A 17,687-nucleotide genomic window follows, 5' to 3' on the forward strand; every position below is an offset into this window, starting at 1 on the left:
AAGTGTGGGAAATATATGACATGCAAGCTTGATTAAAGGAATAGGCTATAACAGGTAAATTTGCATAAATGCCAACTATGCTATCGTAAAAAGAGTTTAAAAAGCAACTTATTTATCTATGTGAACCATCACTAAACTCTCAACTCCTAGGAATATCTCCACATGTTTCCCCACTACCTGAATTCCACATCAGGTGCCCAAACTAATCAACTTGATACCCATCACAGGTAACCAAGAACCATCCACTGACATTTACCCTTCACATGTAACCAACCAAAATAACTAAACCAAACCAACTAATCATGTGAGGATCTAAGTCTCTTATGACCGTGAGCACGGCTGATATATCAAATTGTATACTCTGCAAAGGTTGTCCAGCTTTCCCCACGAGTCGTGATTTCCTTGTTGCCGTGTTACGCAAACACTTAACACACGCCAGTGGTGTGTCACCTGAAGATCACTACAAGGCTGTTACAAAGCATCCTCCCAACAAGAATAGGCCCGCTAAGGTTTCACCACTGTCAAAGTGGAGTCACACCACCCAGAAGCCCCCTCATGTGCCTTGTAGCTCCGAAAAGAATCACTCTTCCCTTCCACTACACCACCAGTGGCTCATTCTATGCCGAGGATCCGCTAATTACTAAGTCAGGCCGTACCCATATAAGCCTCGTGGATGGACGATAATTCTTGGGTTGTCACTCCATGAACCAGTCCTTAGGACACCGAGCAAACACTACCACCCACCAAAGTGTTTCACACACTTGTGCCTCATGCACCATCATCAACCAACCTTCTGCTCGACATCCCTAAGTTCCATGTTGCCACATAAGTTACCATAATTCCCAACTCATAGTTGCATAGTTCATTAATCATGTTTAACTGATAACCCATCACATACCCTTGTGCAAAGCTAAGCATAAACTACCCATAAACTACTACTGACAGTTAGGCGACAAGGAATATATGGAACATGGTACTATAAGTAAATGGGATTCAAAATTAATAGCATCCACGAGCAAACAATATCTAACATCTATGAAAAGGGTACTAAAAGCACACACAAAACTAGCTAAAAACAGTACACCAAACAATATCTAACATCTATGAAAAGGGTACTAAAAGATAGTACACGCTGCGACGAACGCAAGAGCGCAAAAACCGTCTAAATCGGAACTAAAATGAGAAAGTTATGCTAAAAACAAGTTTTAGATTAAATCTAAAAAAGAAAAGGACCTATTTTGAATTAAATAGAAAGTTTAGGGGCCTTTTTATAAAAATAGAGAGACCTGATTGTAATTATGAAGAAATTTAGGGTTTAAACTGTAAAAAGACATGGATTTTTGGTAATTTTAGAGAAGTACGGGGATTTATTTGAAAAATTGGCATTTTCCCGAATTAAAAATAAAAGGGGAAGCTGACTGGGTAATTGCTGGCTAACATGGCTTTGACGTGGCATGACATGTCGGCTCTGGAGCTGATGTGGCCGGTTGACTTGGCGCATGGGGCTGACTGGGATTATGTTGCCACATGGCAACACGTGATTGGCTCTGTGAAGAGGTATTTGGATTCTAATCTCGGCCACATGTTTTAGATCCAACGACCACAGGAGAGAGATGGCTGGAGAGAGAGAGAGAGACCGGCGGTGGACAGCTCGGGCATGGCAGCAGAAGGGGAAAGACGGCAACTACCTCATCGACGCTCGAGCAAAAGCTCATCGCCGGCCTCGGAATTCAACGGCGAGCGGAGGATAACGCTGTAGGGGCTATGACAAACTCATTTGAGGGAAACACGGTCCTTACCAACGTTCACCGAGGAACCTCCACGGTGCACAGCAGTGGAAAAGATCGGTGAGCGGGGGAGGGGCACTTCCAGCAGTGGAGAGGCGGCAAGGAGCAATGAGGTCGACTCCACGTGAGCACGCGGTCCTGAGGGTGCGCTTAGACACGTGAGAGAGGCGGCGAGAGCGACGGACGGTGAAGCTCAGCCAGCACAATGAAGATGGCGGCGGCGTGGTGAGGGCAAAATAGATCAAAAAGAGGGGGATGGCTCGCACTTATATAAGGGGAGAAGAGATAGGCGCAGAGAGCAGCTCGGATTCAGCCGAGGTTGGTTGGGATTTGGATGTGGAGAGCGACGGCGGCACGTTTCCGACTTGGGCTCGACGGAGGAGTCTAGCAAGTGAACGAATTTGACGCGTGGGGCCCGCAAATCGGCGGCACAAGGAAAAGGCGGCTTGGTCAAGGGCGCCAACAAGGAGGCAGGCGGCAATGGCTGGCTAGGTCTTGGCCTTCGGCCAGCCCAAGCGGGAGGCAGGAGAAGGAATGGTGGAGCAGGCTCGGCCCAAGAAGAAACTGAAGATGGGTTGGAAAATCGGGGAAAGAAAAAGAAAAGAAAGGGAGTCGGCCCAAAAGAGGAAAATTGAGGTTTTCTTTTGTGAAACATTTCTCAATCTTTTCCAAAATTCTAATCGATGCTTCGCGGTGTTTTCAAAAACTATTTTCCACACAATCAAACCCTAATGCTTCTATTCCGGCATGAATGCAACACAACAATATAACCTCGATTGATTTTATTTAGAAATTAAACTTTTCTCCTAGGGTTTTCCAACACTAACTTAACACCTCTAATTCTAACAACAAAAATTATTTACTATTTCCAAAAATTGAAAATTAGTGTGTTACAACATGATAAAAGTGAGGAATCTAGCAATAAAGGGAACTTTCTTGAACTTTTGGGCTGGCTTGCATGAAATAATGAAGTGGTTAATAAGGTTGTTCTAAAAAATGCTCCAAGAAATTGCATTTTGACTTCCCCTAAGATACAAAAGCAAATTATTAAATGTTGTGCCGCGAAAACCACTAGACATATAATTGAAGAACTTGGTGATGACCACTATGCAATTCTAGCTGATGAGTCTAGTGGTATGTCACATAAAGAACAACTAGCTCTTTACTTGCATTATGTTGATAAACTTGGAAGGGTGTGTGAAAGGTTTCTTTGATTAGATCATATAGCCAATACCAGTTCTTTGTCACTTAAAGTAGCAATTCGGTCTTTACTTGTTGGTTACCACTTGACTCTTACTCAAATTCGTGGGCAAGGATATGATGGGGCTAGTAACATGAAAGCTGAGATTAATGGACTAAAAGCATTGATCATGAAAGAGTCTTCTTCTGCTTATTACATCCACTATTTTGCACATCAACTCTAATTGGTTTTTGTTGCTGTTGCTAAGGGAAATGTTGGTTGTGCAACTTTCTTTGGACAAGTTTCTCACTTGTTGAATATTATTGAAGTTTCTTGTAAGCTCCATAACATGCTTCGAGATGTTAGAGCTCAAAAACTTAAGACTGCACTTGAGTTGGGTGAAATAGAAAGTGGGAGTGGATTAAATTAAGAGATGGTGATAACTAGGCCTAGTGACACTTGGTGGGTTCTCTACAAAACTATTTTGCACATTATTCGAGAAGTAGTTATAACTCTCGAAAAGGATCCCAAACAAAGGGATGAGTGGCCAGACATACATGCTAGGGTTGATGTATTGGAGTTATTTGAGTTTGTTTTCAATGGACACTTGGATATACAAATGAGTTGTCTCAATCTTTGCAAAAAAGGGACCAAGATATTGTTAATGCAATGTCACTTGTGACTTTGACAAAGGGAAGATTGCAACAAATGAGGTCTCATTGGTGGGAAGAATCCTTCCAAGAAAACGTTACATCATTTTGCATTAAATATGGCATTGATATTCCTACATTGGATGGTAGATATGTGCCTCATGCAAGATCCCCATTGTTTTATCTGGTTTAAACAATTGATGATCATTATAGAAGAGAACTCTATATTGATGTCAATGATCAAATTCGGTAAGAGCTTGATAATTAGTTTGATGAGGTAAATATGGAGTTGCTTATTTGAATCCCTTCAATTCTTTTGATTCTTATGATGCACTTAAAGTCCTTAGGCTTGCCAAGTTTTATCCAAGGACTTGTTAAGTGTGGAATTGATAAGACTTGAACTCTAATTTTATAACTTCATTGATGGCATGAGAAAAGATGATAGATTCAAAGGTCTAAATAATCTTGGTGAGCTCTCTATTAGACTTGTTGAAACGAATAAGCATGTTGTTTATAATTTGGTGTACTTGCTTTTTAAATTGGTATTGATCCAACCAGTGGCGATGATAAGTGTTGAAAGAGTATTTTCGGTATTGAGTTTAATGAAGAATAAGTTGAGAAATAGAATGGGTGATGAGTTGTTGAATGATTATTTAGTCATATCTATCGAGTGAGATATCTTTTACAAAGTAAATGAGGATGGCATAATCGAGTCTTTCATGGTCATGAGAATGCACAAAACAAATAATCTAGAATAGTATCGTAATAATGTAATCTTTCACTTATGTAAGATCTTATATCATGTTTGGACTATTTATATTACAGTTTTACAAATTTAGGATTTATTGTTGAATTTACAATATTATATCGAATTGCCGAATTTGTATTACCTTTTATCAAATTTTATACTTTTTTACTGAATTTATGATTTTAAAAATTTGGATGCCTACTTTATAAAAAAATTCTAGGTCCACCATTGTCACCGGCGGTGGCAATGGCGATAGCGGTGGGAATAGAACATAGCAAAGTTGCAGAAGAATTTTGGGAAGGAACGGTAGGCAAGGGAAGTCTGGTGTCAAGAACCATATCAATGGCAGCGGAACTCCACCTGGCGCTGGTGCGGGTGCGACGACCGGTGTCTTCCCCGCTGCTTCTTGATCTGCGTTGGCTGCTCAGTCGGCTCTGATGGACGCAGATGGCTGCAGGTTGGGGGCTACCTTGGCGAAGGAGACGAGCAAGGCGATCAGGATGCACTTCTTGGACGCGTAAATGGAGGCGGTATGAAATTAATGAACCTGGGGGAAGACGATGGTTAATTTATAAGAATGGCCTGGTGTTGAGTTAGAAAATCTAAACATAACAAACGCCGTACAATCACCTCTAGTCTGTTGCGTTTGTTAGCTAGAGATACAGCTGTAACAAAAAACTAGAAATGATCTTGTAGATCCTCTAGATCGGTTGCAATCCCAACTGGTAAATCTTATGTACCATCCATTCTGTTGCTGCCTTATATTAGGCTTTTTTTTTTCTAGGTCTATATTAGGGTTATGCATGGGTCTGCGGAGCAGAAGAAAAACAAGATCGGAATGAAGAACGTGCGTGCTAGTATATGTAGAGCTGGAGCAGCTCGGCTAGATGCTGCAAGACAAATCGCATCGCAGGCAAGGAATTAATCACAATGCAAGTCGCAAAATCATATGCATGATCCACGCACGAAAAACAAAAATAATTAAAAGGACTTGTCAGATGAACTTGCACTTGTACCATTATTCAGCATCGAGGCCGAGGGCCGGACTTAGTTACGAGCTCTGGTTACAGGGTAAGGTGAAAGACCAGCCGGCCGGCTGCACGAGGGTAGTTGAAGGGCTACAAGGGTGGGGAGCAGAGCGCATCACAGCATCACATGGATACACAGTGAGAGATCGAAGGATGAGGACCGGTTGGATGATTGCACCCTTAAAGGTCATATGCGAAGCATTATCCCTCAGAGAGGGGTCCCATCCACCGCTACAAAAACCAAAATAACAGTTGGTTTAAAATCGGCCATTACAATTGTTTTCTAAATACCACATGTAAAAACAGTTATCTCATTTGATTTTTAGTTTTACAAGCTTTCAAATTATCCTAGTCAGTTAAAAAGATCTTATCCCAGTCGGTCTGTACCGTGCCTAGGCTGGCCTGGTAGACACATCTCATTTAGACAGCTCTAGACGCACCTCATGGCGCAGAGGAGATTTGGCTTGTTGCTGCTTGTTCTTTTTCTTTAGAGAATTTGGTACGGTTGCATTTGTGTCTGACAAGGTATACACCTCGAGGTACTACACCAAATCCCACAAAATTTAGAAATCTGTTCAGCGAGAGAATCTATCCGTGCATGAGTTACGTCGCAGACATGCACGACTGCATGATCCATTTCGTACGAACGACTGGAATTGCGTGAGGTGCCTTGGGTGGGTTGGATATGATGTAGGAGCTAGGTTGCATGGATTCGAATATATATATTTATATTATCTGGTATTCGAGCATGCATGGAAAATCTGACTTGGCGTACGTGCATTTCAGCAGCCAAGTCCCGCACAGAATTAAAGTATTATTACCAACTATCTTTTTTTCAACACAAAGTAAAATCCCAGAAGCTAAACTCGAGAGAACAATAATAACTTATATTATATGCTAACTTGCTAAGTTGGATGCAGACTGCTTCTAATGACATGATGAAATATAATCCTAAACTTCTATATGATCAACTTCCTAATTAAGCAAGAGGATGTAACCTATCCTTAACACACTACTACTACTACGACGACGACGCAGAGAAACTAGGGACACCACTCGCGCGCTCTGGTAAACGTACGAATCTGCAATCCACAGCTCTTATTATAACCCCTGACGACATAATTGGTAAACCTCTCGCTGCAACTTATGGCCATCCTGCTGTAAAACATAACCAGATGTGCATATATATTTGATCAGAACATAACCAGATGTGCATATTTGATCAGAACAGAACTGATGTATAGATTATACGACACCAATTTGCTTGCAGAAGGATGTAACTGAAAAGAAAAACAAGTACCCGATGGCGATGGCGATGGCGATGGCGACGGTGCCGACGGTGCAGGATTCGGAGGGTCTATCGGCGGCACTCCATCCACTATTTAGTACAATAATCGGTATTCATTACAGATTAGTTTCCTTGCAGGCATATATATATGTATAGCTTTGGGGTCATCTACAAATCACGAGGCAGCTAGATTATTTGACTTACTTAGTTTGCAGGCCGCGGCAAGTACGTCTACTCGTACATCGTGGCCACACACCGAGAAGAGCTCCACCATGCGCATGTGATGCATCGGTGCCGGCAGAAGCCGGACGACGTCGCCATTCACGACGTGGCACAAGCAGGTGACTGTGTCCATGGTGAACATTGAGTTGAAGCCGTCGCAGCAGTTGCTCTCAGGCGAATATACGCTTGAGTTGGTGAGGAAGCCGGCGCACGGCATCATCCGCAGCAACCATGACCGACACTCTCTTGGCTGCGGCGGCAGCGGCGGCAAAACATCACCGTCAGGGGGCGGGGCAACGGCCGTAACTGCTGCTTCGACTCTGATCGCTGCGGATGGCTGCAGGTTGGGTGCGACCACGGCGAAGGCGACGAGAAAAGCGATCAGGGTGAGCTTGTTGGATGGAGCGGCTGGCGCCATCTCTTCTCTTTGGAGCGAGGGATGCGTGCGTACCTGGAGGCAGCTTTGTTTGGCTATAGCCGTACCTATTGCATTTGTGTGGTAGTATATATATGAAGCTAGGGCGAAGCAGGCTAGCACCAATTTATAGGATGGCCTGGCCTCGTGTTGAGATCAGCCCAGAATTTTAACGAAAACGTCGTTAGGATTGCCTCATGGTTTAGATTGAGAACCTAAACGCTAATAACATGGTATCTGTACAGATAGCATTCTTAGCCAGGATGCGTACGTGCTTGGTAGTTAATACAGGTTCTTTGATAAAGAGTGTGATTAACAACTTGATGGCGAATTAAACTCCACTGTTACTCAACTACTCATGGTGGGTCGATCACAATCTTGTGATGACACAGACTGTCAGTTATTTGCTGCTTCTGAAACTTTGGGAATCTAGATGGCTACATGGTGACGCATGCACCCAAGAAACAACATGAACCACATTGGCACATGGCCTGCTAATTAGCGCATGTAGCCCCCCCCCCCCCCTCGCACGCCCCTCTTTCTTTTTTTTGGTAACCAAAGATTTAAACCAAGAAATTTGTAACAAAAATTGAGCTAAAAAATTTGACTTAAAAAGTTTGAACAAATCCGTGATTCCTTGTCCCCTTGGAAAAGATTGTGAAAAATATTTTAGAAAGCATTCATCGGGAAAAGCTTTCACTCGAAAGTTTTGAACACCTTTTGAATAAAAACTTCACCCAAACTTTTTCATGAATTTTTTCTAAACATTTGCCAAAACATTAAACTAAAAATAAAAGGTTTAATCCTAGAAATAAAAGTGAAATAAAAGTAATACACAGCGGTTGTGATGTGGCCTAACCTGTGGCACTAGCTAGCACTATTGCAGAAACCCCCTTCACTGCCGGCTCCAAAACCGCCTTCACTGCTGGTTTTGGAGCCAACAGTGGGCAGCGGGCAGTGATAGTCGTAGACTATTACTGCCGGCTCAGTGGACCGGCAGTGAAGGGTCTTATCACTGCTGGCTCAAGAATTCAGCCGGTAGTGATACCTAAGTCATCACTGCCGGCTCAAGGATTCAGCCGGCAGTGATACCTTCTTCAGCCGACAGTGATAAAATTACTGTCGGCTGAAGGATTTAGCTGGCAATGTATTGCCTCTCCTCCCTCCCCTCCTCCCTCTCTCTATCCTCTCTGTACTCTCTCTCACTCCTCGATCACTCCGTCTCTCTCTCAATACATGCATACAATGATACATATATTCAATGTAAACCAATAATAAATGCACCTTCATTAATACATAGTAATGAACATATATTTCTAGTCATAGGCATCGACAAATACACATATGTACATAATAGTTCTCACAGGTCACCCCCTGAAAAGTCGGTCGAGTTCAGTCAGTCCAGTATCCCTCTACATCTACCTCTTCCTCTCATGCGATGAGGACCGCGTCTCCGCACTGTCGACTGTTAGCGTGTGTACATCCGGGGATGCGAGGGGGGGGGGGGGATGGTGGTGGGGTGTTGGACCTGGCCACGCCTGATCGACCGTAGCGTCGCCTAAGCTCCAAGCTCGCTGGTGTGTCAAAGACATCGAAGTCTGACGCCTGAACGCCTCTACAGTTTGAGCCTTCGGCCTCCTCCACAGCCCACTGACGGGCCACCCTCTCGTCCTCTTCCTAGGCACGCTTACGGAATGTAGCTTCTTGCTTCTCCGCAGCGCATAGCTGACGGGTCAGCCTCTCATCCTCTCCTGGGCACGCTTCCTGGCTGCTGCTTCTTGCTCCTCCTTCGCATCATCGTTGGAAGGCCATCCCGTCGATACCAACTTCGCATCATATATAGTAATTCATATCATTAATGATAGTAATTAATGATATATATTAATATCGTGTCATTGGTGAAATATAATACATTGTCAAGCCCCTTGGTAGCCTTCCTCCTTATCGCATACTCTCTACTAGAAGGAATGGTGTCATCTGAAGTTCTGTGACGCGTGGAGGCACGATCGGTTCATGAAACTTGCTTTTTGGGTTGATAATATGTTCTAAGAAGAACTCGATGATCTGTTCTTGAAGGTCATGTATTTTTGCAGGTTGTAACACATTTGTGCGTAGTTTCGAGCGTTGCATTTGAAGAATCGAAAGAATTAGTCCTTGAACACGTATAGAAATTGAAAAGAAGGTATCGATATGTTATTTCATACCTCAAGATCATTGAACCTAACAACGTCTCCATCCGGGCTGAATACGTGCATGTTAGTAACAAAATAAAACGCGCAGAGATTGTTGCCGGTTGCCTGCCTCATACACTTCAAGAGGAAAGGATTCGTCAGTAAAATGAATTGAACCTTTTTATTCATAGGAAATGCAAGACATGAATATTCCCTGCATACCGGAAAGTCAATTTTTACATCATATTGCTTCCTGAATGGAAAGTAGATGATACTCTTTTTTTGGTATCTTGTGTACGCACTGTACATGAATATGAATACCAATTAAACTTAGATGCAATCGTCAAGAATATTAAATGATCGAGTTAACCTGTTTAGCATGTCGATGAGGTGTTGGTAAGTCGTCTGATCTCTCTTTTGTGAGTCCAAGATAATGATCTTGCTCAAGTCTTAGTGGATTGGAGATAAAGTTACATACCTAGAAAAATATAATTGAATCTTGCTATATATCTTAATTTTATAGCTAATTTTTCTAATTCATTAAATATAAAAAATAAATATGCTCAAACTTGTAGCTAATGTAAATCAATAATAAAGGCATTTTCCACCATAAGCTACTAATTGAAGCTTCTGTATAATAAATGAGATATAATTGTATCTACATTGTCTTAAAACATCATGGCGATAGGTGCATCTCCATCATTTCAAAATCTAGAGCAATTTAGCAAATAAAATTCAACTAGAAATAGATTGGAGATGAAGTTACATACCTTGGAACACCTAGGGCACAAGGATTCCTCAAAATTTTGAAGCCACTAAGAACTTAGTTTGTTATATGAGCCAGCAGTGATGTCTCGACTATATAAAAGTCACCCTCTCCTTCCCTAAGCCCGAGCACACAATAGAGGAGCTCTGTTTGCTCGGTGGCGTGCACTACCAGTCGCTGGATTAAACTAGCAGTGAAGATAGAGCAGGGCATCACTGTTGGCTCAAGCCAACAGCCGGCAGTGATGCCTTTATCACTGTTGGTTTGTAAGCCAAGATGACTGTATTTTTCCCGCGCGGCTTATGAACCGGCAGTGATTCCCCATCACTGCTGACTTATTAGGAATCGACAGTGATGGGCTGGTATATATAGGGGTTTATGTAGTAGTGCAGCCACCAGCTGTCGGCGATGCTCTTGGCCCCAACACCATGCCCTCCACCGCCCTCCAATCTGATGTGAAAGAGAGATAGGGAGAGAGAAAGTAGAAGGGAGGGAGGAGGGAGCGTGGTGTAAGGCCTCTCATGCTTGCATTGGATTTGAGGTTATCTTATGTTGAAATTTTTAGTATTTACACTACGTGAAAAACGTCATAGGTGACAGGTGATAACTGTCATTAGTGACGGGTCTTGCACCCGTCAATTCGAACGCGTTACGGATAAGTCGTTTTTGGTGACAAGTAAAAACTCGTTACCAATGAGGTCAGAGGTGATAGGTCACAACTTGATCCATCACTAATGAAGGTCATATAGGTGACAGGTTGTAAGAGTGACCCGTCACCTATGACTGAACACAAGTGACGAGTCTTAACAGTGACCCGTCATGTATGATTAATGAGCGTTTTTCACATTTTTTTAGATACAAAAAAAGTCAAAAAAATATTTTTTTCACCTGAGCCACTCCAATACAAGGGTCCATCACATATGCCCCATAAGCCATGCCTTTTTTCAAACTATGTTCAGTCTTTGCATTTCGTGAGAATCGAACCCACGACCTCTCATTGCGCGCGAACCCCCTTACTACCTCAGCTATCACATCATTGTGCTAGAAATAAGATATTTTATCCTTTTAACCTTTGTTATCAAAGGTCATAGGTGACGCGTCGTAGTTATGACCCGTCACTGATGATTGTTTTTGTTGAATTTTTTAGTACTAAACTGTTTGATACTGAATTAAGTGAATTGTTGATTACTGAATGGTTGATTTACATATAAAAATTTTCTTCATCCAAAGTAGTACAAATATTTTATGAATTTCTGAATATCTCATGCTAACGATCATAATTTGATAGGTGAATTAGAGTGCCTTCGGTAAAACGGGCATAACTTATGCATACGGACTCCGATTTTGACATTTTTTTACTTTATAGATATCTAAAAAAAAAAGCTACAGTTGTTGCAGACTGACTATCTCATTTCAGTAAATTTTTTAAGGCCAAATTCGGCTTGGAAGTTTGAGTTTATCGCCATGTGAAGTTTTTGCACCATTTTTGGAACACATATTTGTGTCCATAGCCGCCACCCTTTACATCAAAATTGAGCAGAAATGTATAATGGTTCGTATTCTAGTGCTACCGAGGTGAGAAAAAAATAAGAGAAACATAAAAGAAAATAAAAATATATTCCTGTCATAACCCATCACCAATGAAGTCATTGGTGCTGCACAAGAAAAAGAAAAAGAAAAATACTGTCATTAGTGATGTGTCACAATTTGACCCGTCACCTATGAATGGCCTAGGACGACCTGTCACTGATGAGTTGTCATTAGTGATGGGTCACAACTTGACCCATCAATATTACCATAAGTGACAGATCATGTTACGACCTACCACTAATTTCATGTATCATTTATCTGTTTTTCACATAGTGTTAGATAGAATTTAGGAAAGGAGAGCAGTGGAGTAAATTAGAATAGGCAAGAAAAATAGGGTTTCAATTTACTTGGTTGATTTGATATCAACACAGGCGACTGCTTATAATGAGTACGAAGCTAGCCCCCCCCCCCCCACACCTATTACAGAGTAGGTAAGAATCGACAAAAACAATAGGACATCTGAAAAGAAACAGTAAGAAGAGAGATCTTGACTACAGAAATGGAGTTAAGGATAGTCATTACTACAAAAGCTATTTTCCGAGACATCTAAGGTTCCTTTCTACATGCGGTTCATATGACAAACCACCTGAGTAGTAAGTTGAGGCCTCATGCGATTTTTGGGCTGCCTGTGGAAATTAATTTCCATATTTGGTTTACATAAGGAACCGTCTTATGAAAGATAATTTTCACATGCAGTTTATTTATGTGAGCCGCATGTGGAAACAGAGCTATCTCCAGAGGCGGTTCACATAAAGAACCGCCTCTGAAAATTTGAACTGCCTTTGGAAATTAATTTCCAAAGACAGTTCTTTATGTGAACCGCCTGTGGTAATCCCTCCATAAATAGTCGTTGTCCGCGGGGAGCTCTATTCAGACCGAGCTCACTTTGTCCGAACAGTACATCTCAAAGGTGGCCACAAAATTTGAAAGAAACGGGGGAAGGTTTTGTTTTTGAATTTCTTGGAGGAGTCATCTAAGGTAAGAGTATCCCATCCCTATCTAGCATCTTTTTGAAGTCTAGATTTAGATTTAAGGCTTATTTAGGGTTTGAATATGATCTAGAGATGCTCATGGTTGTAGCCATTTAGATCCTCAAATTAGCTAAAATTTGTGGCAATATTGATTTAATTGTGTAGATTCACATGATTCTAGCATTATATTTAAAAATGTAGCTTCAATTTGATGCTTTTTAGCCTCTAGGAGGTTTTATCATGAATGAAATTTTTTTATCTAGATTTAGATCTAAATGTAGAGGGAGAGAGTAATGAATTCACATTGTTTTGAGTCATAATTTTGCGCCAATGTAGATTCAATTGCGTAGACATATTATAATCATAACATTCCCAATTTTTTTCTACTTTTTAAAAAATCTTTTTATTATGATTTTCTTATTAAATAATTAATTTATGTATCTAATTTTATGGTTGAAGTTAAAGATGGACAGAGCATAGATGTACGATGCGCCAAGATATAAAGAAATATACATCAAATGACTCTCTACTTTTATTGAAGCCACTGAGAATGGCACTTTGACTGAGAAGACAAACGAAATACATTGTTCATGCTCTGACTGCAAGAACTAGAAATTGTGGGACAAATCAACCATAGTCAAATCATACTTGATCTTGAGAGGTTTTGTCAAGGATTACACACGTTGGTCTAAACACAACAAAAAATGTACATGCGAATCAAACGACGACATCGCTGGTGATCAAGTGGTCGATGATGAGGGAGTCGAAGGAGACATTGGTGTTGTGATGGATTAGGATGATGATTTTGATCTAGAGAAAATATTGTGCCACATAGAACCGTATGTTTTAAGGGACATGAGGGGTTTAGATAATTTTGAGGCGTTACAGAAGGTATCGAAGGAACTTTTGTATGAGGAATTGAAGGGCTATGAAAAGGAGTTTACGATGTTGCATTCGGTGCTTGAACTTCTAAGGTTGAAGGCCAGCAATGGATGGTCCAATAAGAGTTTCTCGGATCTGTTGAGTCTCTTAGCAAACATGGTTCTGAAGCCTAACTCCTTGCCCACCACCACTTATCAGGCAAATAAGCTTATTTGTTCGTTGTCATTGGATGTGTGAAAAATACATGCGTGTTTCAACCACTGTATCATCCATCATAAAGAGTACAAAGCCTTAGATAGATGCCCAGTGTGTAGTGCGAGTCAGTACAAGAGGAATGATGATTGTGTGGATGAAGATGCTTCTACCAATGCAAAGAGGAAGAAGAAGAGTACTGCTGGTCATGATGAAGAAGACACTTTTTTCTACATGGAGAAGAAGAGAAGAAGTCCTATCATGGTGATGTGGTACCTGCTAGTGATCTCCTGCTTGCAGAGTTTGTACTCAAATCCTAGGGACTCTGAACTGATACGATGGCATTTCGATAAGCACAAGAAAGATGGAACTAAGTTTCGACACCCTACTGATGCTAGCCAATGGAGAAAGTTCGATGTCATGTATCAATATTTTGCTAAAGAACGAAAGAATGTTAGGTTCGTATTGAGTACCAATGGAATAAATCCTTTCGGTGATATGAGCACCTCATGTAGCACTTGGCTAGCGGTCCTAGCCATCTACAACCTTCCTTTGTGGCTATGCATGAAGCGGAAATACTTTATGTTGTCCATTCTTATCTAAGGACCGAAACAATCTGGCAACAATATAGAAGTGTTTCTAGAACCATTGATGGAAGATATGGTGAAACTATGGAACGATGGGGTTCGGGTGTGGGATGAGTTTCGACAACAGTACTTCACGCTGAAAGCCATGATTTTTGTTACCATCAATGATTATCCTGCCCTTTTTTGCCTATTGGGACAGGTTAAAGGGAAGCAATGATGTGTAGTATGCTTGGATAAAACCGCGTTTGTGTACCTTTCATACTCATAGAAGGTAGTGTACATGCAACACTGATTGTTCTTACTCAAAACTCACAAATATCGCAAGATGAAGAAATATTTTGACAATACGATTGAGCAAGGTACTAGCCTAAAAAACCTCACTATGGGGCACTAGTGTTTGAAATGGTCAAGAACATCAAGGTTGTTTTTGGGAGCCAATGAAGGGTAAAAAGAGAAAGAAAACTGAGACACAACCGGCATGCTGTGGAAGAAGATGCCAATTTTCTTTAAGTATTTTCCCTATTGGAAGGACTTGGACGTTCACCATAGCATCGATGTCATGCACGTTGAGAAGAATGTGTGTGATAGCATCATTCACCTCTTACTGGACATCCCGGGCAAGACAAATGATATAATCAAGTCACGTAAGGGCTTGGTGCATTTTAAAATCAGGCCAAAGTTACACCCTGAAGACAGACCAAATGGGAAACAATACTATCCTCTGGTTAGCTACTCTCTGATACCTGAGGAAAAAAAGGCACTGTGCAAGTGCTTACATGGGGTGAGAGTTCTGACTGGTTACTCATCGAACATCAAGAAACTAGTCTCGATGAAAGATTTGAAGCTAATCGACATGAAGTCTCACGATTGTCAGGTGTTGATGACGCAGATGCTCCCTACTACAATTAGGGGTATCAAGCCAAGATACTTAAAGGTGGACATCACACGGTTGTGTCACTTTTTCAACGCAATTGCACAGAAGGTGATCAATGCTGAAAAATTAGGTGCTCTACATAGTTACTTGGTAGAGACTCTGTGCCAACTTGAGATGTGCTTCCCCCCATCCTTTTTCAATGTCATGGTATTCCTCTTGGTTCACATCGTGAATGAGATAATTGTACTAGGTCTCGTATTCTTACATCTGATGTATGCATTTGAGCGGTACATGGGCATTCTCAAGGGCTATGTACGGAATCGTGCTTACCTAGAGGGTTCCATTATCGAGGGCTACAGTACCAAGGAAGTTGTTGAGTGTTGCATTGATTACATAAAAGATGCAAAATTGATTGGTGTACCTGTATCTCGACATGAGGGGAGGTTGTCTGGGCGAGGGACCAAAGGAAAGAAAAGATTCATCGATCAGGATTACAATGCAGTAAACAAAGCACATTTCACCATCTTGCAATAGCTCACACAGAAAATCAAGGCCGCTTCGCCACTTAGATTAAGAACCAAAACCTACCAGATGGTGAATCCATAGATAAAAAAATGTGAAAATGTTGGCTTGTGGCCCATCAAGTTTAGTTATGTCATGGCAAGTGATGACATTAATTGGTACATGTTTTATACCAAAGCAAAGAACAAGAAGAGATGCACGACCCAAAATAGCTACATTCGGATAGAAGCCTATGACACAACAGGGGAAAATAGCACCTACTATGGGTTCATAGATGAAATCTAGGAACTCGACTACGGAGCAGGCATTGGAGTGGTCTATTAGTTACATTGACCCAAATAATCCAATTGGCTTACCTAAGTCTCACATATGTAGGGGTTCTGTAACTCCTGGTTTCAAAGGAACAAAACTAGGTACAACAGATGTATGTCAAGATCATTTTTCATACATGCGTTACATCATCAATGTATCATCACTATGTCATTATTACAATAACGTCATAACTTATTATAAAAGGACCTGAGGGTCTAGAAGAAAAACACAACGGAAAAGAAAACTCCAGTGCCAGAGGGTCTTCCATCTTTCACATGTGTCAACTGAGAGATCACCAGTCTAGAAAAGGAGCTCCAGGTCGATGTCATCTCCATCGAAGGGTGCAGCTTCATTGAGAGCTTCTGAACAGTAGTAGAATGCAAGAAAGGGGAGCAATGGGTGTGAGTACATAATGTACTCCACAAATGAAGGGAAAGCATGATATGGGGCTAAAGTCAAAAATAGGCTAGACACTGGTGTACTGGACTAAGCAACCTTGACCTATAACTCTAACAATAGGCATCCTATTTACTAAATGTGAAGACACAACTATACCAAGAAGAATAGCTCATTGGATTCCATCTGACTACCAACACTCACCAGGTAACTTCATTACTGGGCTATCTATCTAACTATACTAAAACCCTGATCCCAACTAATCAAGCAGAAATCCAAGCCTGCCCTTGACCATAGGCATGGTTGATCGATCAGTTTGAATACTCTGTAGAGTTTGCATACTTTACCCAGGAGTCGTGATCAACTCTTTTGCCGGTACCTTACACACTTCTGAGGTGTGCACCGAGAGATCATTACAAGGCCGTTACAAAGCTTTCACTGACCTGTAAGCACCCACTAAGGTTTCACCACTAACAGTGATTCCATCACTACAGAAGCCTCCTCTTGTGCCACTCAACCGTCCAATAGTGCTCACAGAATCAAAGGGGTGGCTAATTCATTGGCCAATCTGTACCCATATAGGCCTCATGATTGCATTGTTTAGCTGGGTTACATGCTACCACCTCATAAATAACACCCTTTACAAGACAGGTGTCTGCACCCTCCTCCTTCGATGCATCACTAAACAAGAAGGAGCCACCCTCCTCAGAGAAATACACGAGGGCCTGTGTGGCAGTCATCTGGCGCCTCGTGCTCTAGCCGGTAAGGCACTCCGCCAAGGGCTCCATTGGCCTACGATCATGTCCGACGTGGAAGAACTCGTCTGCACCTGCCAAGGATGCCAATGGATGGGACGACGAAGCCACCGACCTCCAACTCCTTTGCAACCAATCGCCCCTGCCTGGCCCTTGGATCGTTGGGGTATGGACCTCATCAGTCCATTTCCTCGCACCAAAGGAAACCTCCAGTACGCAGTGGTCGCATTGGAATATTTTTCCAAATGGGTCGAGGCCGAACCCCTCACTGCGATCACATCAACAAATGTCCAGAAATTCTTCTGGAAGAACATAATCTGCCACTTCGGCGTCCCACGATAGCTCACGGTG

General features: G+C 41.8%; 1 protein-coding gene across 1 annotated transcript; it reads right to left on the reverse strand.

Moving 5' to 3' along the window:
* Positions 1-6,414: 6,414 nt before the first annotated feature.
* On the reverse strand, positions 6,415-7,321 carry LOC133892146 (non-specific lipid-transfer protein C6-like). The gene is made up of 3 exons (XM_062332871.1): positions 6,886-7,321; positions 6,714-6,771; positions 6,415-6,475 (listed from the first exon to the last, which is right to left on the reverse strand). Exons 1-3 carry the CDS (start codon positions 7,319-7,321, stop codon positions 6,415-6,417), a joined length of 555 nt encoding a protein of 184 aa, XP_062188855.1.
* Between the last annotated feature and the right edge of the window lie 10,366 nt (positions 7,322-17,687).

Source organism: Phragmites australis, chromosome 15, assembly GCF_958298935.1.
Source record: "Phragmites australis chromosome 15, lpPhrAust1.1, whole genome shotgun sequence".
In the NCBI taxonomy this organism is placed as follows: domain Eukaryota; kingdom Viridiplantae; phylum Streptophyta; class Magnoliopsida; order Poales; family Poaceae; genus Phragmites; species Phragmites australis.

Excerpts from the sequence above, each read along its gene's own strand:
- LOC133892146 (XM_062332871.1), bottom strand. The coding sequence starts at position 7,321 with ATGGCGCCAGCCGCTCCATCCAACAAGCTCACCCTGATCGCTTTTCTC. Across the intron at positions 6,772-6,885 it reads TGCCGCGGCCTGCAAACTAA|TGGATGGAGTGCCGCCGATA; the intron begins GTAAGTCAAATA and ends TGTACTAAATAG. Across the intron at positions 6,476-6,713 it reads CCGTCGGCACCGTCGCCATC|ATTCGTACGTTTACCAGAGC; the intron begins GCCATCGCCATC and ends TGTGGATTGCAG.